Here is a 21,518-nt window from a genome sequence, read left to right on the forward strand (position 1 = left end):
TAAAATATTTGATATGGATCCCTTAATTTGGGTTTTGAACATTTTTCAGTTCTACAAATAAACTTGTAATTTCCCTCTGGTGTTCCAACTATACAACTGTTTATAATTTACTCTAAACATAATGTTTTTTTGGCATATCTGTGCTGTAATTTCTTGTTGTATTGGCAGACATGCCGAACCGAATATATCTGCAATATGCTATTATTGGCTGATGCATTAACAGTGAATAAAACTGTGCCGCTTGGATAAACTCAAACCTCATCCACAGAAAAGATGTCACGGTAAATCATGTCACATCTGAAGAGTTTTTCATTCTGTGAGATTTGGTGACAACAGCTGTAAAAAGAGTTAGAGACAAATGAGCTACCAGGAGCTCAATGGGCTCAATCAAGCATATAGTTACATCAATCTAATTGCAGTTTACTTATATCATTGAATGGGATTGCAGTGTAGCACTGTACATCACTTCTGCTAAACCTATGTTGAAGTGAGCTCTGTTCTGCAGAACAAGCAGCAATTAACATGCTTTAAGAATGTACTGTATGATAACAAAAGCGTCTGGCACAGCCAGAGCTCCCTGCTGCTTGGTTCCAGGTTCCAACAGACAGCAAGTGATAAAATACCACAAACAGTTTTGTGCGGTACACGTTTCAAGTCTTTTTTTCCCCATGGTGTATGTAGTCCCCTGTGTGCATCTCCGAGTGGTTCCAAGGAGGAGTGTGTCTTCACTGAGAGAGATGTTCCCAAACCCAGGGGAGTGCATTTGTTCAGCTTTAGTGCCATCCGAGGGTAAATAAACCCCCATTGGATCAGTGTCTCATCTGACTGTAGCAGGAATGCATCAGCCCCTGTACAGAAACTTTACCTCCCAACTCGATCTATAAACGGAGAGAAGGAAAGATGGAGGGAGAAAGAGAGACTGCTGGCTCAGCTCATGGGAGCAGAGGCAACTGTGACCAGGTGACTTTCTTCATCCACCTACCTCTCTGTCCACCTGTCTGTCCATCTAGGGTCCTCCAGGGAAGTTCATTGGTGGAGAAGAGGGAAGTGCAGACTTCCAGGTAAGCTCTATTGACATCCACGTTATTACAAATCTGTTTGTTGACACAACTTCACTTTTCATAATCCATGTGTTTCCTTCTCCCGACAACAGTGTCCTCTTAACTGTCCGGCAGGACCTAAAGGCCCCCAGGGACTGCAGGGAATCAAGGTGAGAAGTCGACAGTCCCCCTGAAGGAATAAGCATACGTTTTTTTTTTGTTCAGCATCAATGATTATGTTATATAACAACATTTTGTGACACCCTACTGACTGATTGTTGCCCTTTTAGGGACACAAAGGACGTGGTGGTGTTCTCGGAGAGCCGGGTAGCATAGGAAAATCGGTGAGCTGCAGCATCTCTTCTTGAACGGATTCACACGTGTCCTCAAACACGCATACATGTACATGTCGCACACTCGCCCACCATTCAGGACCAGCAGAGGTGAGGATTAGCTTTAATGAAGCCCCCCCAGAGGCACAGGACTGGCACTAATCTGGCTGCGATTAGTCAGGCCTGGCTCGGGCCCTACAGTCAGCATGCAGTGCGCTAGATGAAAGGGGTGGTGAAGAGCCAGGTACATGAAGGGGAAGATGAGAGAGCCGGGGCTCGCACAGCCCTCTCACCTTGCTGAATTAAGCACAGCTAATGAGCGCACAGTGGGCTCAGAGGGAGAGGCTAGCCAGGCCCCAGGAATAACCTCTGATCTTCTCACACAAGGTGCCTTAGACGCTCAAAAACACTCAACAGTTACTGCTCCTGCAAGTCAGACCGGTATTTTAGAAGACCTGCCTTTTACTCTAGGTTGACCTGTGGTGCTGCTCTTCTTTTTCTTCTTCTTAGCAAGACAGCAAGCACCAGCTGTCTACACCCACACAAGCTGTTTAAGCTAAAACCCAGATATCATCTATGATAAATATGCTTTATGATAGAAAGACCAGTATCACATGTATTTTTAGACTGCTGAAAAAATAAACTAGATGTAGCTAAAAGTGGCGAGTGACCCGAGCTTTGCTTTTCATTGATTTTACTGACCTTACTGGACATGATGCTGGTGAGGATAGTAAATTAGATCACTGATGCTGGTAGACCAATACGATCAGCTCAAAAAATCGTTGTTCATCATTGTTTATTTCATTTTTTTCTTCTTAAAGATGTACTGTAGTCAGCGACTCTAATCCAATTTGCGTTTTATCAAATTCAGCGAATATCTCCTCAGAGTATGCGAGCTGTTTAAGCCCTGGCTCAGTAAATGGGAAACAAATAAAGTGGCTCAAGACTAATTAAGTCCAATCTTTCTTCTCCTAATCTCCTAATCCACTTTTAAAGGAAAATGGCTAAATTAACTAATTTGCTACATTTGTACACAAACAGGAACATAAGAACCGCTAGTTGTTGCTGTAACACAGCGGCCGGCTGCACTGACTTTCTGGAGTCTTAGTTCATTGTTTTAAGGAACTTCAGAAAGTCACTGGCCTGGCTTAGTATATATAATAGTTACAGAAAACCACACTGAGTCATTTTAGAGTTAATTAAGACGCTTTAGAGGTTGGTATTCCTGTTTTTTGTAATGTTGTTGTTACCCTATTTTTCAGTTACTTCTGCTGATCTAAGCTAATCACCACCAGTCTCTGTCAATTTAAGAAACAGACATGACAGATCTTCTCATCTACCTCTTGGGAAGAAACCAAATGAGTGTGTTTCTCAAAATGTCCAACTATTCCTTTAATAACACAGATAAAGCAGTTTGAACTGGTTTTGGTCCCTACGTGATGATTTGACTAGCTTCTGGGGGGCTTTATCTGGCTAACTAGCTTGAGCTAGATTTGGTACAAGCTTGACCACCAACATATACAACCATCAAATTCAGTTCAGACATCAGAAGCAACCAGCAGCCGACAGTTTTTTTTCTGTCCGGCTCAAAGTTTAAAAATTCAGAGCGGCACAGAAAGAGAATAACTAATCAGCCTGTTCTTTTTCCTTTCCTCCATCAGGGTCTCAAGGGAGAAGTGGGCATCTCTGGGGAACAGGGCATCCCAGGACCTCCGGTATGTGGAAAATTCTACTCTTTAGTCTCTTGGTGAAGTTGGAACAATAGGCTTATGTTGCTGCTTTTTCATATATCATCCTCTTGATTGGACATAGCATAGTATTGTAGCATTTGCTCTGTATCTGGTCTCTGTCCCATCCTGCTTTTCTTTGCTTCCTTCTAAGGGTCCGATGGGTCTGAGAGGTTATCCAGGAATGATGGGCCCTAAAGCGGAAGCAGTGAGTACCACCGTTTTTTTTTTGTTTTTTTTCAGTCACATCCAACTTCTTTTGTCCTCTTTCTCTTTGGGTGCAAGGCTGCTCTCATTCTTAGAGGAGCACCAAGGAGGTACTGCCAGACCTGCCCCTACTATACAAACATCATCCATTACCAGCAATGGGGACATATGGAAATGATGCTAACACAAATCTCTCCCCTCCTCTAATGAGTTGAGGTTGTCTGGGTCTACGGTGCCTCCATCTGTAGTTAATGATCCGCTGTAGCCATCCGTCTTACTGTTAACATTAGCCGCGTTAGCCAAGTTAGCGCCGCGGCTTAGTGCCAAAGAAAGAGTGGCTGGCTTTCTGTGTAGCTCCCATTAGTGAAGTGAGTTAAGCGCTAATTACCCCTTTATCGCAATGAATAGTAGACTACCATGACTTAGCATCCTCCCTGATCTGAAGTGATTGATGGCACTTTTTTTTTTGTTTTCCCGTAGGGGCCTCGTGGTTACAAGGGCATCAACGGACCTGTAGGAATATCTGGGCCTCCTGTAAGAACACACACCTGCTAGCACACACAAATAGATCTGACTACTCATATCGTAACAGGTACCCACACGACACCTAAGCTACTCAAAGTCTCTCCGTTGTTTATAGGGTGAGGAGGGGCCTCAGGGACCACCCGGAGAGGCAGGAGACAAGGGAGACAAAGTAGGTGACTCACCTTGTGTTTTCCCTTGAAGTTTATTGTCAAAGCAGGACAAAAAAAAGATGATACATTTCTCAGGACTCGAAAGGGGACATTGATCCTGATGTGCATTGCAAATACACTGACACTGGTTTGGTTATCTTCTGCAGGGCAGCCGAGGTATCCAGGGCCCACAGGGTGCGGTTGGCAAAAAGGGAGAGAATGTGAGTGAACACACAATTTTGTTCATGCACTACACAGTTGCGGCGGTGTTCAGAGAGTGTGCCAAATGAAGTCCGCTGACTCATCTGCCGGCTTTTTCAGGGTCTGCCGGGTATTGATGGAAAAGATGGCACACCTGGTATTCCAGGGATCAAGGTAAGTTGTTACTAGCCGCGATAATGAGAAACTTAAATCCCAGTAAAATCTGACAATTTATTCTTCTTCTGTTCTGTTTTTTTTTTTTTTTTTAATCAGGGCAGCCCTGGCCAGGCTGGGATGCCTGGTCCTCCTGGTCCTCAGGGAGCAGCGGTGAGTGGTCCTTCAGCGTTGCAAATGCAAATAAGTCTGTTTATAAAGGCTTATTGTCACTCAGAACACGTAGGGGGTCAATCTGTTCTCCTCCTCCATTCAACAAGGCCAGAAACGAGACAGGGAAAAACCAGTGTGAAGCAGCCAGTAAATTTTGGTATGTTTTGTTTTCTGGGCACTCATCCAAACAACAGTGAACCTGTGACCCACACTGTTTTAGAATTTAAACCACCTTGAAATAGCATTCTCCCTCCCACCGCGAGTGATTTATCACAATCAGACCAGTGGGTATACTGTGTGTGTGTGTGTGTGTGTGTGTGTGTGTGTGTGTGTGTGTGTGTGTGTGTGTGTGTGTGTGTGTGTGTGTGTGTGGTTGCGTTTGTGCGCGTGTCATTCTGACTAAGGGGTAATGAAGCATGAGATGCACACTTTGCTGTATGGTCATTGCAGTGACATCAACCCTGCTGCAAACTTAAACACCATAACTTACGCTTCTTTATGCCACACTGTGATATACCATCACACACACACACACACACACACACACACACACACACACAGAATCACTGCAAGGGAACCTGCTGCAAGGTGTATGCCAGTAGCTGACACTGCAGATCGTCCTATTTTCATAGTTACTATTATATTACCAGGACGCACATACTTTATATATCAACACGCATTACTAGCTACATTTTCAGGTTCATTGTATGTCTTTCAAAATATGAAATAAACCGTACACCATGCTGTCAAAAAACAAGCTTCAGATGTAACTTGTTTTTTTTTCCCTTTTGAAGAGTTTTCTTAAGCGATTTTCAGTCTTGTTAATTGTGTCTGCAGGGATTGCCTGGCAGCCCAGGGTCAAAAGGTGGACTTGGAGCTAAGGTAGGCCATTTCATGTCATATGTTTGAAAAAAAATCGATATTTTTTTTATATATATACCTTTCTCTTATCATTTTGTATTCCTTGTTAGGGCGAGCCTGGACCTAGGGGTCACGTTGGCATGTCTGGTGCTCCCGGATTCCTGGTAAAACATGAACATACACATTTTTTTTGTTTAGAAAGATTTATTATATTGTGCAGTAGGGTGAGTAATTGCACTTTAACTGCATGCTCCTAGGGTGAGCCTGGTCTTCCTGGTGAGGCTGGTATGGAAGGAGTTCCTGGACCCAAGGTACAAATCCTGAATTAGCACATGAAAGCATTTTTACTGCAACTATGAAGGAATTCTGACCTTACCCCGACTGTTACAGGGTGACAGAGGCCAGCGAGGAGCAGTTGGGCCACAGGGAGTTGTCGGAAAGGCTGTAAGTTGCTTCTATGAATTTGTTTTTAGCTGATCTGCAGCTCATCTGCAGCTCATATGAAGTATAATGTATCTTAACAGGGAAGCAAAGGAGAGAGAGGACCAATCGGTGTTCCAGGTGCCCAGGGTCTTAGCGGAACCATGGGAGACAAGGTATGTGTGTGCAACAAATTAATTGTACTTCAAATCATTATGAAATGTGCTTGAATGTAGGCAATGATGAACATGTTTTCAGTTACCCAGACTTGTCCATTGGGGGCAGTGTTTATCCATGAATTAAAGTCATACCGATCCATAGTAAATCACTGAATGAAGCAAGCAATATAAATAACCAATATAAATGATAATCTGAGGATGCTCATCTTCCATGTTTTAGAGATGATTCAACATCTTTCTTTGGGATCTGTGGTGTCACTGGCTTGAATCAACATTTAGTTATTGTTTCTTTGGAGGATATTACAATCTAGATATATACACATTTGTATGTACTCAAAATATCTTTCTTTCCAGGGCTTCCAAGGAAAAGTTGGATCAAAGGGAGACGATGTGAGTCGCAGTTCCAGTACCTGGATTGTCAGAAACTTATCTCATGTTGTTGTATTTCAGCTACAATGCTGACAAATAGTTTCGGCACTCATCCGTCTCTCTGTTCCCTCTTAATCTTTTTCTCTCCGTGGCTTTTAGGGTGATCCCGGTGTTGAGGGATTGGCTGGTGAGAAAGGTGAAAAGGTAAAAAATCATTACTGTGCACAACCTAAAGCTGTTTAAAAACTTTTTGTTATAAAGAAGCACAAAAGTCTCTGAATATACTAAAACTTGCCGTCTTTAGACGAGGATGTTTAATAAACATTTGGCTCCGAAGGCATCAAAGCAAAGTGATATATAGCAGAAAATGTCATAGACTTACAGAAGTTAAGACGGAGAGGTAGTCTGCTTTTGAATTTGCATACAAATCCCCATTATAGTCAAGATGGCAAATGAGCTATTTACATGACAGTGAGGCAACATTTCAACATTCATTTGCAATATTCATCCTTGAATTATTGCTCAATGGGCAATGAGGCGGAAATGATAGATGCAAGTGATGAATGTGAAATTGACAAAGTCTCTGTTTGCTGTGACAGGGTTTGTCTGGTGAACCCGGCCCCAAAGGACAGGTGAGGTTGTGCTATGTGTGAAATCTGATTACTCCTGTTCTTCATTTGTTCCCTACTTTATTTTTTGTTGTAATGCTCCTCTCTTCGCAGCAAGGAATTAGGGGTGACTCCGGACACAATGGACCCACTGGAGACCCTGGTAAACCCGGAGACCTGGGACCACCAGGACTGCCCGGTCCTAGGGGACTCAATGGAGAGCGAGGAGTACCTGGCATGCCAGGCATTCAGGGATCATCAGTGAGTCCAGTTCGCTCTATGTGCACGGACTGATATTGACTCGTGCGCTTGGTTAGTTGCCTCTTCTTTGCTCAGTCTCCTCTTCTTTTCTCCAGGGACGCGATACGTCTGACCAGCATATTATAGAAGTGGTGTTGAAGATGTTGCAGGGTGAGCGTCCAGACCTGAATATTCACCTTTTGATGTCCATAGTGGAGATTAGATTAGCCCATTACCCGAAGCTACTTTTATCTCCTGAGCAATCAGTTGCCCATTATCAAAGGTAAGTTAATCAAAAATGATGACGCTGTCTCTTCTGTAACAGAGAGGCTAGCTGCTGTGGCAGTGAGCGCCAAGAGGGCTGTGCTGGGTGGAGCGGGTGTAATGGGACCTCCCGGGCCCCCTGGACCCCCTGGGTCAGCTGGCCCTCAGGGGCCACATGGCTTGCCTGGTGCCCGTGGCATTCCCGGCATGATTGGAGGACCTGGACAGATTGGAAACACAGGACTTAAAGGTGGAAATATAGGATGAGTACACAGTTGAAAGAAAAGCTTTTTAGGCTACGTTTGACACCACCCTTTTGTTTGTGTTCCCAGGAAAGAGGGGGGGAAAGGGAGACAGAGGAGATCCTGGTAAACCCCACCCAGGAGCACCAGGACCCCCAGGAATACAAGGTAAGAGCTGAAGCCTATACATACATGGAATGTAAAACTATGTAATACTGAACAAAGGTTCAGATGAGTAAGGGTGCAATAAGAAATTGAAGGCATTACAGCTTTTGCCACAGGGGAGGCTGCTCGGATGCATTTTAAAAGCATCATTAACTCCAGTCATTTAAGAGATGCTCTTGAATGAGAATATAATAGGATTGCAACAATAGTGGAAAACACACTCGCTCTCCCCTGTGCACAAAATTTCAATATATGCATACAGACAGTACACATATGTAATCCGCGAGTGGGGTTAGGAGAGATGCTCTCAACACAAAACGTCAGTGCTGTTAGTCATCTCGAACCCTGGGATTCAGTTAAAATCCAATGTTTGAACCCTCACCCTCCATAGGTCCTTCAGGTGTTCATGGTGTGGCTCGGGACGGCAGGCACGGCGAGAGAGGACCTCAGGGATCGGCCGGAGAGGCAGGTTACCCCGGTAAGGCGGGTTCGACAGGTCTCCCCGGCTTTTGCGAGGCGGCGATGTGTTTAGCTGCGTCAGCATACACATCCCCAAGACTACAGGAGGCGGGATCAATCAAAGGACCCAATATTTAGAGACCTTGCCTCTCCATCAGCACAGAGACACCACTCTTCTCTGTCGGACAACATCGAGGACGAAGGGTAGGGGACATTAATAGCGACTGGATGTGTAGCGCCCCCTTCTGAAACTGACGACCTGAAGTTTTGACTGGCGGGACATACTCTGATCTTAATCCCCCACATCACCATGACAACAGCAGCTCTCACCCACCCACACCCTTCTGAATTCTGTAGTGTTTTTGGATGATGTCAGTGTCAGTCCCCTTCAAAATACCCCAGCCCTGTTCTAGCAGTGAAAGAGGAACAGATTTATATTGCATCTCTCTGTCTCCCACCACCGATGAGCTGAGAGGAGCTGAAAACCGAGCATGGTAAAAGGTACATTTATTTTACACCGTTGTCACTTTAAATGGTTTTACATTATGCAATATCGTGTTTGAGATGTGTTTTGAAGTTTAAAAATGCCCTGCCTCTCTTGAGACATCACACCTGATTTCTTAAAAGTGTACAAAAAGGACCAATAAATGATTGAAAGTGACACTCCGTTCTGTACCGTATTGTAAAATGTAGTGAAATCCTTGATTTATCACATGTAAATTTACCCCCCCCCACCACCACCACCAACACCACTCCCCTCTCAAGCCCCGCTTTCCCCAAGTCTCATTTTAGAAACTAACGACTAGCTTGATCTCGTCCATTTGTTGCCTGGCAACAGCGTATCCCGATGGGCACTCCCATCTCCCACAATGCAGTGCTGTAAATCTTTGTAAATGTGTGTTGATTATTATGTAGAGAAGAAAGAATGGGTTATGATATGCACCAACAAAAGTCCTGTTACTGATTTCAGTGAGTAATAAAACATTCCGACAGAAATAACTACTTTTCTCTCAAGACGAATCGGCCCGAATGTGCTTCCTTATGCCACTGTCAATGTTCCACATGGTGTCAGCTATTTAATGAAGCTATTTATTGTTCTTAATATAATCATCTGTTAGGGTTCTTTTTTGGCTTCTCAGGTCAACCCAAACCAATAAAGAGAAACTTTTTATCAAATCCAATGCTCTTCTGTATCAAACGATGCCCTTTAGTTTCAGCTCTTTTTCTTGTCATTTCTCCTTCTTGAAATCTTTAATAGTATCAATTTATGCATTTTAATAAAGTCCCATGCTTCCAAAGCTGCAGGTTCTCAGCTTTTGTCAATATTATTGCATCGCCGAAAGTTACCACTATACTAAGATACTGTCTGATGAGGAATGAAGGGGCTATATATTTTTGGGGTTCAGGTGTAGCCAACGTCTATTCCGGTCAACGCTTCCTTTTTTCCGTGTGCTGCTCATTGTTTAGAGTCCAATTAGCAACTTGAGATGTGAGACTGAGGTTGAGAGAAGACATGTACGACTGGATGGTTTCACAAGATTTAGATTTTAAACTAACAGAAATCTAAAGCATCGTCAGACGATAGCTGGATTTCGGCCAATGCGTCCACGTCTTTTGCTCTCCACAAGAACTGTTTACCTGCATTCAACCAAAGCCTGCTCGAACGATTAGTTAACTGACATACACACAGACTGTAGAGTTGATGGATACACCATCACAGTCCAGCAGGCATACCCACAGGGCCCCCTGAAACCTCTGTTTTAAGTGACTAATAAACAAAAACAAACCTTGCCCAGGAGAAACACAAAATAACTCGAAGAAGCAAATCGACTACAAAAAGAGACACAAAAGAACAAGAGAAGATAATTGCAACTTCATGGATGGACAACAGTATTTCAAGTGTTTGATACAACACTGGTTGACAATGATAACATGATACAGCATCTTTCAAAAGTAATTTAATTCACTTTTAACTTGTGAGAAACAAAAGTCTGACCATGCTCATAGTTTAAAATGCTGATTGAGATGGTAGTGATTTAAAACTGCATAGACTTCCAGATATAAAAAAATATTTCGTAAGAAATACAGTATAACAACCCCAAAAATACAAGTACAAAATCCATTTGTGATGCTTTTCAGAATATTTTCTTTATCCTTGCATGACTGGCCGTGCTCAGTGTGTTGCATTACAGTACCTGTGGTAAATGGGCTCAAATATTGCTCATATTTTCTTAATTAAGTTCCTGTTGAAGCAGACAGATGGCTGTTACAGCTACTTATGAATGTAGAAAGAAATGAGATGCTTTAAGTGGCTGTATGGCAAAAATAGCAGATGACACAAAATGAACTTTAGCAACACAATTAGAAAAACTGTTGTTTTTTTGTGAAAACAGTTTTCTTTTATAAATAATTATGTCTTTAACTGAACAGATTATTTGATTTTAAAAGCTTACAGACCTTAGATAACAAATAGCCCTTTGGCTTTTTTGTTGCCCATCAAAAATAAAAATAGGTGGCTAGCAATGCGTATGTCTTGTATCAAATCTGTTAAAAAAAGTAGAAAAAGCCACAATATATAAATATAAATATATACAAAACAGTCAATTCATCAAAAAGGGCATGGACGTGAGTTTTTGACATCTGTTTCTACAGAACTGAAATACATTTCTTGGGATAATCTCTTACACACCACGAGCACTAAGACATAAAGTTAGAAATGCATGGGATGCACTCTAAATGTGATTCTGTGAGAAGGGAACAAAGAGGTGCAAGCAAAGTGCTAAAATAACTGGAATTCAACGAATGTAAAATAATAAAAAGAAGTAAGAGGCGAGAATAAAAAAAAATAAAAAATACAAATTGTGATTCTTGTCACCTCCCCTTGGTTGTTTGAAAATGTACAAAAGGAGTGAAACTGTGAGAATAAAGAAGCAAGACCAAAATAAGAGACAGTAATATTGCAATGGATTGGCAATATGGCAAAGAAAATGTGCTGCTAGTATTTCTTTGCAGGCCTCATTCCAGCAGGGCTCTTAGAAAGATGTTATGGATGTTTGTGTGGGTAAATCTGTACAATTCAACAACAAAGTTACTCCTGGATTTCATCCGGTCATCAGATTTAATAACTTTGGTTCACGGTCTTTGGCTTCCTGTCTTCTCCGCAGTCTTTTTGCTTCAGTCCTTCTGCCCTTCTACTCTATCACCTCTACCAGGGGCCCTTGATAGGTGGGCCCTTGGGGCTGTACTCTACTTGATGGCTCATACAGTCTCCCGGATTACACCGGCCATCATGTCCCTTTGCACCAGGCTGCCCAGGAGAGCCAGAGATCCCAGGAACACCCTGCTGGCCAACAGGACCCGGGGGTCCCATCTTACCATAGCCTTGGGGGCCTGGGACACCTGAAAGAAGGGAAAAGAGAGATTGGAATTACTAAATCTTTTGGTTTATCTTTTTGAATATGTCCTCTTAAAGGGGAAAAGTTAAAGGAATAGTTTGACATTTGGTGTAATACACACGTCAAACTATTCAGGTTCATTTTATTCCATCTGCAACAGTGTATAGTGAGCTGTTGCCATTTAACACTGTAGCAATACAATGCAGAAACAAGAAAATATGTACAAAACAACCCAAAGAATCTGTGAAAGATGAAGTGCTAACTACCATGTCTGCATTAAGGGAACATGTGGGCAGTCAATACACAAACATGATAACCCTATTTTGGTCATCGGTTGCTTTTTTAACCAAAATCACTTGTCAACCCAAAATAAATAAACCATGCCATGTAAGAGTGACTGCAGATGCAAATTTGCAAATTCAGCCAAAGCTATTAGATGATGATTAAGGATTCTCAGTTGTTGATTTGGGTTGTATGAATTAAGACAGTCTAAGAATGATGCAACATTACTTTCATTACGCTGGCAATTTACCATTCAGCAACAAATGCAAACTTTGTAATTAGCATAATTTATGTGACGTTAGAAAATTCTGACAGAGGGGTTTAGCATCAGCTTGAATATCTAGTGGAAGATTGTTGCAGATGTTAAGCGCCTCAATAAAATGGGACAGGAGAAGGGTCTGTAACTGAAATTACAGTCCAAATGTTGGACTATCTAAACTTTAAAAAATTAAAATTAAAAAACACAAATGCACAGTGAAATGTGCCAAATGTTGTTAACTATTAGCTACAGCTTTACGTTAGGCCGAAACACAGTATGGCTGCCATTCTAATACTAAATTACCTGGTGCTCCTGGAGGTCCTGAATCTCCCATCTCTCCAACACCCTTATCTCCTTTTTCTCCACGTGGTCCATGTGGTCCTACAGAAAGAGACCACTCGTTTTGACCACATGACAGATAAACCGTTTTTCTGCTAGTTAATAATAACACTTCTATCGCTGTCATGATGCTTGAAAGATTTTTTTATCTGATGGCTCACCAGGGGGTCCTTGGCCTCCTGACCGTCCTTGTCTGCCAATCTGTCCCGGGAGTCCAGGTGCACCTGGGTTCCCAGGATTACCTGGAGATCCGTCTTTCCCTGGGGGCCCAGGCCGACCTGGGGATGCTACCTCTACTGGCATCTGCATGCGCGACATGTAGTAGGCCATTCTCTCTGGGGAGGGGAAAAAATGCGATAACAAACAATGATTCCGCAGTAGCAATAGCTCTTTGGAAAAGAGATATGAAAAAAAACTGCGGCATTATACACTGTAAACATTGCAAGAATGCACATGCCCTCACCATCAAAGATCTTGATGACCTGCTGGCGGATGAAGTTCTTGACTTCATCATAATTTACAACCGCCTGTTTAAGAATAGTGAAATTAAGAGAAACGCAAAAGGGCAAACATTAATCAAGGAAGATAATTTCAAATGAATCATTTACAAGAGCAGATGAAGCTAGTGAGCGCCTCTGGCCACTGTACTGTTTCACAATGAAGCTGTATAGATTGCATGATGCATTATTGGGAGCTGATTTAACGTTGTTTTTTTTAATAATATGTTTACAATGATGTAAGTGTAGATAAACTGTATCTCACGTCATTTCCTGGTGACCCTGCAGGTCCAGGTGTCCCCGGAGAGCCGTCTGAGCCTGGGCTTCCTCTCTCTCCTCTGGGTCCGGCTGGGCCAATCATTGGCTGTGCATCCTTGGAGTGGTAACCTCCACCGCCGGGGGGCCCCGGTCTACCTCTTTCACCTGGAGAACCGCGCTGGCCTGCTGCCCCTGGTTCACCCTGGGACGGACGGACGCACGCACGCACGCACGCACGCACGCACGCACGCACGCACGCACGCACACACACACACACACACACACACACACACACACACACACACACACACACACACACACACACACACACACACACACAAAAACGTAGTTAGTCGATACATAACAATGACAGTCATGTAGCTTATACAGTGGAAATAAATGTCATAGTAAAAGTATGCCATAAAGTCAAAAATGTTGTAGTTTAGTTTGCAATAAGAAAGTCAGAAAAAGGTCATAATATAGTATGCCATTAAAATGTCATAAATGTCATTGTATATAGTATGCCATAAAACAAATCATGGTATAGAATGGCATTAAAAATGTCATAGTATAGTATAGTCATAGTATAATATGTCATTAAAAAAATTTAATTGTATAGTACACCTTGCAAAAGTATTCAACCCACTTGGCATTGTTCCTATTTAGTTGCATTATAATCTGAAATTAAAATGGATTTTTATTTGGATTTTATGTAAATTACCAAAATTGTGCAAGTGATTGAAGCTTTAGCGACTTACTCTTTTATGCTTAGCCGTGTAGTTTATTTCTCATACATCTGCCATTCCCACCTAACGCATGCTCACTCTTTATTTATTTGTGTCATTATTCGGGGCTGTCAATCCCGATATCAGCTGTCTAGATCAGCTGGTCTCCTCTATCCAATAGCACAACGACACGATCACATCGTTAGCCTATCATCTTGCTGCTGTCACTTTTAAATATGACTGTCTCTCTAAAGCTGCTGTTACGCGCCCCTCCACCTCCACATCTCCGCCCAATCTTCGCAGTTCCATCAACTCATCATTCTATCAGCCTCATCACCACCACCAGTGTCTGGACTCCACGGGGGATTTATGTTGCTGCTGCTCAGTGCAGACGCCCCTCGATTACAAATCTCTCTGGAGAGTCCAAAGCCTCTGTCAAGACTTTATCATTAAAATGTCATCTGTTAAAAACAAACAATTATCTTTTCTTCATCTAACTGGTCTCTCCTGATTGGAATGCATTCACCCCTTTGCTATGAATCTCCTAAATCAGATCTGGTGCTAACAATTGCATTCAGAAGTCACATGTTTAGTGTGACAATTTAAGTGTCCATAAGGCTGGACGTTACTGAAGAGTGGCCAGAGAAAAGCCATCGCTTAAAGACAAAAGAATGACAGGAAAACACATTTGGAGTCTCCCACATAACTTTAAGTGAACTCAAAACGTGTTTTCTTTTTCTTTTCTTTAAGCAATGGCTTTGTTCTCCCCACTCATCCGAAGAACTTCACTCTGTGGAGTGTTTAAACGTGTTTCTATGAAGAGCTGGAGAGCTTTCTAGCTCTTTCAGGGTAATTGTTGGTCTCTTTGTTGCCACTCTGATTAATGCCCTCCTCGCCTGCCTCCAGTATTTGACCTCTTTTGGAGGGTTTGTTGTGGTGCCACGTCCTTTCCATTTTGTAATAATGGATTTAATGGTGTTCCGATTATTTGATGGATCATACAGATTGCACTGGTGGACTTTAACATCATAGCATTGCTGGTTGAAGAAATTCACAATAAAATTCATAGCAGAGTAGGTCGAAAAAAGCCATAGTATATTATTTAGAAAAACGTCTTTGAATAAAAAAAGCCAAAAAAGCCACATTATCACATAATAAACAACATCATGGTACAGTGTAATGGCCGCTATGCTTGCTGGCTTTGCTGTTGCTGTGTGTTTGTCTCTTCAGGGCTGCAGACCTGAATCTGAAGAGTAATCAGGGGCACGGGACACACCTGGCCCAGTATGTAACAGGCACAAAAGCATCAGCAGTCCTGTGTGGGCAGATCTCTTCTCATCACACATCTTTGCGTTGTGGCTTTTCTCTTGTTTTTACAGCATAACATCCATGCAGCACATTTTTACACTCTACAATACTGACTTTACATATTCCTCCCATCAATTTGATTACCTTGTTTGTGGCTCCCTTTTTCGTCCACGTTAAGTACAGGGCTGTGAAAGTAGTTTGTCCAAAAATAGTAATTGAATTGTATGTAAAAAATGCTAATACTATATAGTATTTCACAAAAAATGCCATAGTATAATCTGTAATGAAAAAAGGTCATAGTATGTCATAAAGTCATGGTGTAGTATGGTATAAAAAAATCGTCATAAAAAGTCATAGCATAGCAATGTTACAGAAAATGTCTTACAATAGAATACCATGAACATGTCAGTGCTGCAGATCTGATTAGAAAAGATTCGGGGACACAGGACACAACTGGGCCAGGTATGCACAAAGCATAAAAGCCCGAGAGCAGCAGACCTGTGTTGGCAGATCTCCCCTTATCACACTGCTTTGCCATTTGTGTTATTTGAACGTGTTTTTACAACACAACATCCATGCATCACATTTTTCCTCATCCACTAATGATTTGACAGAGTCCTCCAATGTATTTGATTGCCTTGATTTCATTATGTTAATATGGTTGGTGTAATATGGTTAATACATAGTCTACCCATGTGTCTCCATTTGTTGTCCACTCTAAGAAACAGGCTTTGATAATAGTCATACAAAAATTCATAGTATAGTATTTGATAATAAATGTCAGAGAAAGTCATAATATAATATTTAATAAAACTGGGACAAATGTATGATGGTGAAGTAGGCCAAAAAGGGTGGAGCATTTCACAAAAATGTTGAAAAAAAGTCATTAAAAATGTGAAAGTATAGTGTGTCATAAAAAGTTTTAAAAAGTCATTGGCTATCTAGACTGTCTTAATTTTAGTATAGCATGTCCAAAAAAGTCCAAAAGGACAAAGTATAGTATGTTAAAAAAGAGTATGAAAGGTCATGTTGAAAAAAGTAATGTTGAAAAAAAGTAAAAAAGAAAAGTTATTTTTTTTTAAGTCATAGTATAGTGTGTCAAAAAAACGTCACAGTATAGTGACATAGTATAGTCGAAACATGTAAAAAGAAAAAAAAAGTCATAGCACTAGAAATGCTTTAAAACTTAAAATTTAAGTCATAGCATAGTATGCATGAAAAAAAGTCATAGTATAGTATGTCAAAAAAAGTTGAAAAATAATCCATAGTACAAGTATGTCGAAATAAAAGTCATAATATAGTATGTCGAAAAATTAAAAAAGTCATAGTATAGTATGTCAAAATTTAAAAAAGTCATTGTATAGTATTTCAAAATTAAAAAAAAGTTATAGTATAGTATGTCGAAAAAAGTTGAAAAATAAGCCATAGTAAGGCAAGGCAAGTTTATTTGTATAGCACATTTCAACAACAAGGCAATTCAAAGTGCTTCACATAAAACCATTAAAAGCATCAAAACATAATGCAAAAGAAAAGGAGATTTAAAAACAATTAATTAGTATAAGTATGTCGAAATAAAAGTCAGAGTAAAAGTCTTAGTATAGTATGTCGAAATAAAATTCATAGTATAGTATTTTGCTAAAGAAAATATATATATAGTATAGTATGTTGAAAAATGTAAATAAAAGTCATAGTATAGTATGTTAATAAAAGTCATAGTATAGTATGTCGAAAAAAGTCATAGCATAGTATGCATGAAAAAAGTCTTAGTATAGTAATTTGAAATAAAAGTCATAGTATATGTGAGGAATTTAAAGTTAAAAAGCAATGTTAGTAAGTTTAATAAGCACATCTAGTGGTGGATATAATGTTCTAACATGTTTATTTGAAGAAGTGTTAAATCATAAAAGTATAATCATCAGGGAGTGTTTGAGCTCGGTTTCGCGAATCCTTACTATCGATAGTGTAATTCAGTTTGTAACTGTCTTTTAGCATCTGTGAATTATTAAATGCTTTTTTATTGTAAGCCGGATCCAGCTGATTTTTTCCTGCCGTGACTTCGTTGCTCAAACAACATCAGAGTGAGAGGTCTGCGGCCTCCTGCAAGGAGAGGTCTCACACCACCACATATAGTATGTCAAAACATTTTTTTAAATAAGCCATAGTATAAGAATGTCAAAATAAAAGTCATAGTATGTTGAAATTTTAAAAAACAAGTAATTGTATAGTATGTCGAAAAAAGTTGAAAAATAAGCCATAGTATAGCATGTCAAAATAAATGTCATAGTATAGCGTGTCAAAATAAATGTTATAATATTGTGTGTCAAAAAAATCATAGTATAGTATGTAAAAAAAAAAGTCATAGTATAGTATGTTGAAAAAAGTCAAAGTATAGTTTGTCAAAAAAAGCAATAGTAATAGCATAGTATGCATGAAAAAAGTCTTAGTATAGTATGTCGAAATAAAAGTCATAGTATGTCAAAAAAAGTTGAAAAATAATACATAGTACAAGTATGTCGAAATAAGTCATAATATAGTACGTTGAAAAATAAAAAAGTCAAAATTTTAAAAAAAGTCATTGTATAGTATGTCGAAAAAAGTTGAAAAATAAACCATAGTATAAGTATGTCGAAATAAAAGTCATAGTATAGAATGTCAAAATAAATGTCATAGTATAGCATGTTAAAATAAAAGTCATAATATTGTGTCAAAAAAAGTCAAAGTATAGAATGTCGAATTAAAAGTCATAGTATTATGACTTTTAATTCGACATTCTATATTATGACTTTTTTTTCAACTTTTTTCGACATACTATACTATGACTTTTATTTTGACATTCTATAGAATAAGCCATAGTATAACTATGTAAAAAAAAGTCATAGTATAGTTTGTCAAAAAAAGTTGAAAAAAGCAATAGTATAGTATGTCGAAATAAAAGTCATTGTATAGTATTTCGCAAAAAATTATAGTATAGCATGTCAAAATAAAAGTCATAGTATAGTATGTTGAAAAATATGCCATTGTATAGCATGTCAAAATAAATGTCATAGTATAGCATGTCAAAATAAAAGTCATAATATTGTGTGTCACATAAAGTATGTCAAAACAAGTTGAAAAATAAGCCATGTAAATAAAAATAAGCTATGAAAAAAAAGGTCATAGTATAGTTTGTCAAAAAAAGTAAAAAAATCAATAGTATAGTATGTCGAAATAAAGTCATTGTATAGTATTTCGCAAACAAAAAAATATATAGTATAGTATGTCGAAAAACGTAAATAAAAGTCATAGTATAGTATGTTGAAAAAAGTTATAGTATAGCATGTCAAAATAAAAGTCATAGTATAGTATGTTGAAAAATAAGCCATAGTATAGCATGTCAAAATAAATGTCATAGTATAGTATGTCAAAATAAAGGTCATAGTATTGCATGTCAAAACAAGTTGAAAAATAAGCCATAGTATAACTATGTAAAAAAAGTCATAGTATAGTTTGTTAAAAAAAGTTGAAAAAAAGCAATAGTATAGTGTGTCAAAATAAAAGTCATAGTATTGCATGTCGAAAAAAAAGTCATAGTATAGTGTTTCACTATAAAAAAATATATAGTATGTCAAAAAAGTCTTAGTATAGTATGTTGAAAAAAGTAATTGAATGGTATGTCAAAAAAAGTTTTTAAAAAGCTTTTAAACTTAAGTGTAAAAAAAGATAAGATAAAAAATAAGTTGTATAAATTCATTTTTAACGGACATATTTGAGAATCAACTTTCTCATCTATCGTAAAGAATCAAAGTAAATGGTCGACTATAATTGTCTTTTAGCTAACTAGCTGTTTCACGGTGTTGCTACTCTTTGCACTAAGCTAAGCTAACCGTCTTCAGGCATTAGGTTCACATTTAAAAAAGAGATGGCATCCTACCAATCTTAATCGAAGCCACAAAACAAATAGTCAACTATTATGTTCTTCTTTAAATGGCCTTTTCTTCTTTAAAGTTAAAAGCTTTAAAATAAAAAAGTATACTTATTTTTCTGAATATGAGAAATATATGATATTATTTTCACCCCTATTTCAGAGAAGAAGCAAGCCGTCTCACAGAGCTTTTGGATACGTCTATATCACTTTCCACACAACTGAACCCACCATTCAGCTTGTTTAAATGCTCTCAAAAAACAGCCCTTCTACATTAGCGACAGTGATTTATCAAGCACAAAGCAGCCCATAATGGACGTCTAATGTTTACACATCACCGACAGACAAGCGGCTCTTGAAATAGAGAGGAGGAAGAAGAATAGAGGAGTCCGTTCTTTGGATTTCTCCCCTGTTCTCCTCTTCTGTGCAGCTAAAACCATGACAATGCCATCCTGTCAGCTTGACAAATAGCCTCATCTAGCATCTCCCCTCAGGCTTAATAGCATTATCCCAGAGGCAGAGAATAACTTTATCACTGCATCCACCTTCAGTACTGTAAGCCTGTGTCTATGGAGAGATCCAACACACTCTACAGCTAGAGAGGGCTAGCAGACGGCCGGCTGCCAGTTTGGAGAAGGGTGAAGTGAGGTAAGCAGGAAGGAGGGTGTCAGTGGGAGGGTCGGAGGGTTAGTGAACTGATGACTGTGTTAAGTGCGGGTGCTGAGTGGGCAGAAAAGGAGAGAGTTAGCGTGTTCAGCACCATAGTGCTCTGGCCTAAGTTGCCATGAGCTAAAAGTAACAGAAAAAGGGACCATCTCTCTGCATTTAGATGGTCTACAGGGGCAATGGACGGTTTTTGCTCTGTTTGAACACACACACACACACAAACACACACACACACACACACACACACACACACACACACACACACTCACACTCATAATTTACTGTAACTGTAACACTCCGAGTCAGCTCTTACCTTTTGACCTGGCTGCCCGTTGTCCCCTGGTAGGCCGCCCACTCCCTTTCAAAACAGACAAAGATCCATAAAAGCAATTGAAAACTGCATATCACCACATTAATCTCTCCCCATTATATTTTAATGGGAACAAACATCACACCAAAACATTACTCACATCTTTACCAGCTGCACCATCGCTGCCTGGTTCTCCCTAAAAGCCAAAGTCATAGCAGAGAAAAAAAAAGTTAAGAAAGATATCTTGACATGGCAGCAGCTACAATGATATTTGATTACATTTCTGGGCGACAAATTTGGATGTAGACACAAGTTGAGAGGTATTAACCATGGAGCCAGGGTGCCCGGGTGGTCCTGGGGCTCCTCCCATCCCTGGAAGACCCCTCTCACCAGCTTGGCCCTTGTCTCCTTTTACACCCTACAAAGGGAAAATGGAGGATTCAGATTATCTTCTATTGTTCGCACTTTAGCACACAAACAACATGGCCTATAAAACAACACATTAAATTAAAGGTCATATGTTTCACAACATTTTGCATACCAGTCCTGATGGACCCGGAGGTCCTGGTGGTCCAGCTGGACCCGTAGAACCCTAATGAGAATAGTAAACACACATTATTGAAGATTAACACACTAACATATTACAATTTCAACTGAACATGCATGTACAGCAGAAAAGGACAGTGAACTTACAACGTGGCCAGAGGGTCCAGGTCGTCCCGGAGCTCCTGGGGTACCAGGATCACCCTGGAAAGGTCACAGATTGAGCTTTATAAATCTCCAGGGTGACACTGGCTTTGATTTATCTACTCCTGCATTCTGCTTGTATGCACAGATGATTGATTTGTGCTTTAATCTTTCTCAAAATCCAGAAAGAAAGCAAAAACACTGACCTCGTGTCCCACTCTGCCTGGTGGTCCAGGTGGACCTGAAGGTCCAGCTTCACCCTGAAGGAATGAGAAAGTAATGAAAAGGTAATAGAGGAAGCATGAGTGGAATTCTCTTCTACTAGACTAAAAACAATCAGGTAGCAAAATAATAACACCCAGAGTTGTGTCATGAAAGTTATTATCAGTTTGGTAAAACAATTTGGCCTAACACACAAGCAGCAGGAGCGTTGCAATGGCAATTAGACAAACAGATAGACATAGTGTGATGGTAAAGCAACTAACCTTCTGTCCAGGGAAGCCAGCATGGCCACTTTTCCCTTTGAATCCCTGAGGAGAGACATCAGAGAGAATGCGATTAGTACAGTATCAAAAT

At 40.0% G+C, this 21,518-nt stretch overlaps 2 protein-coding genes across 5 annotated transcripts in view; one reads left to right on the plus strand and one right to left on the minus strand.

Annotated features, from left to right (window-relative positions):
• The window catches only part of col9a2 (procollagen, type IX, alpha 2), a 17,310-nt gene extending 7,697 nt beyond the window's left edge, over positions 1-9,613 (plus strand). The window contains exons 10-32 of the mRNA XM_068710965.1: positions 1,011-1,061; positions 1,154-1,210; positions 1,331-1,384; positions 3,034-3,087; positions 3,254-3,307; positions 3,787-3,840; positions 3,947-4,000; positions 4,148-4,201; positions 4,302-4,355; positions 4,455-4,508; positions 5,346-5,390; positions 5,480-5,533; positions 5,627-5,680; positions 5,760-5,813; positions 5,894-5,965; positions 6,323-6,358; positions 6,497-6,541; positions 6,937-6,969; positions 7,060-7,206; positions 7,302-7,356; positions 7,511-7,699; positions 7,782-7,859; positions 8,248-9,613. Coding sequence (XP_068567066.1) covers positions 1,011-1,061; positions 1,154-1,210; positions 1,331-1,384; positions 3,034-3,087; positions 3,254-3,307; positions 3,787-3,840; positions 3,947-4,000; positions 4,148-4,201; positions 4,302-4,355; positions 4,455-4,508; positions 5,346-5,390; positions 5,480-5,533; positions 5,627-5,680; positions 5,760-5,813; positions 5,894-5,965; positions 6,323-6,358; positions 6,497-6,541; positions 6,937-6,969; positions 7,060-7,206; positions 7,302-7,356; positions 7,511-7,699; positions 7,782-7,859; positions 8,248-8,453 — 1,608 coding nt within the window. The 3' untranslated portion in view covers positions 8,454-9,613. The remainder of the gene's footprint in view (positions 1-1,010; positions 1,062-1,153; positions 1,211-1,330; positions 1,385-3,033; positions 3,088-3,253; positions 3,308-3,786; positions 3,841-3,946; positions 4,001-4,147; positions 4,202-4,301; positions 4,356-4,454; positions 4,509-5,345; positions 5,391-5,479; positions 5,534-5,626; positions 5,681-5,759; positions 5,814-5,893; positions 5,966-6,322; positions 6,359-6,496; positions 6,542-6,936; positions 6,970-7,059; positions 7,207-7,301; positions 7,357-7,510; positions 7,700-7,781; positions 7,860-8,247) is intronic.
• A 645-nt stretch (positions 9,614-10,258) lies between these two features.
• The window catches only part of col16a1 (collagen, type XVI, alpha 1), a 65,305-nt gene continuing 54,045 nt past the window's right edge, over positions 10,259-21,518 (minus strand). For all 4 annotated transcript variants that reach the window (XM_068710961.1, XM_068710964.1, XM_068710962.1 and 1 more), the window contains 12 exons: positions 21,428-21,472; positions 21,149-21,202; positions 20,949-21,002; positions 20,797-20,847; positions 20,584-20,673; positions 20,416-20,451; positions 20,259-20,303; positions 13,353-13,547; positions 13,054-13,117; positions 12,752-12,925; positions 12,555-12,632; positions 10,259-11,714 (listed from right to left, as the gene is read on the minus strand). In XM_068710961.1, the coding sequence (XP_068567062.1) occupies positions 11,521-11,714; positions 12,555-12,632; positions 12,752-12,925; positions 13,054-13,117; positions 13,353-13,547; positions 20,259-20,303; positions 20,416-20,451; positions 20,584-20,673; positions 20,797-20,847; positions 20,949-21,002; positions 21,149-21,202; positions 21,428-21,472 (1,080 nt within the window). In that variant the 3' untranslated portion in view covers positions 10,259-11,520. The remainder of the gene's footprint in view (positions 11,715-12,554; positions 12,633-12,751; positions 12,926-13,053; positions 13,118-13,352; positions 13,548-20,258; positions 20,304-20,415; positions 20,452-20,583; positions 20,674-20,796; positions 20,848-20,948; positions 21,003-21,148; positions 21,203-21,427; positions 21,473-21,518) is intronic.

Source organism: Cebidichthys violaceus, unplaced genomic scaffold (genome assembly GCF_023349555.1).
Source record: "Cebidichthys violaceus isolate CVI_PGR_0920_01 unplaced genomic scaffold, fCebVio1.0.p SCAF_16, whole genome shotgun sequence".
Lineage (NCBI taxonomy): Eukaryota > Metazoa > Chordata > Actinopteri > Perciformes > Stichaeidae > Cebidichthys > Cebidichthys violaceus.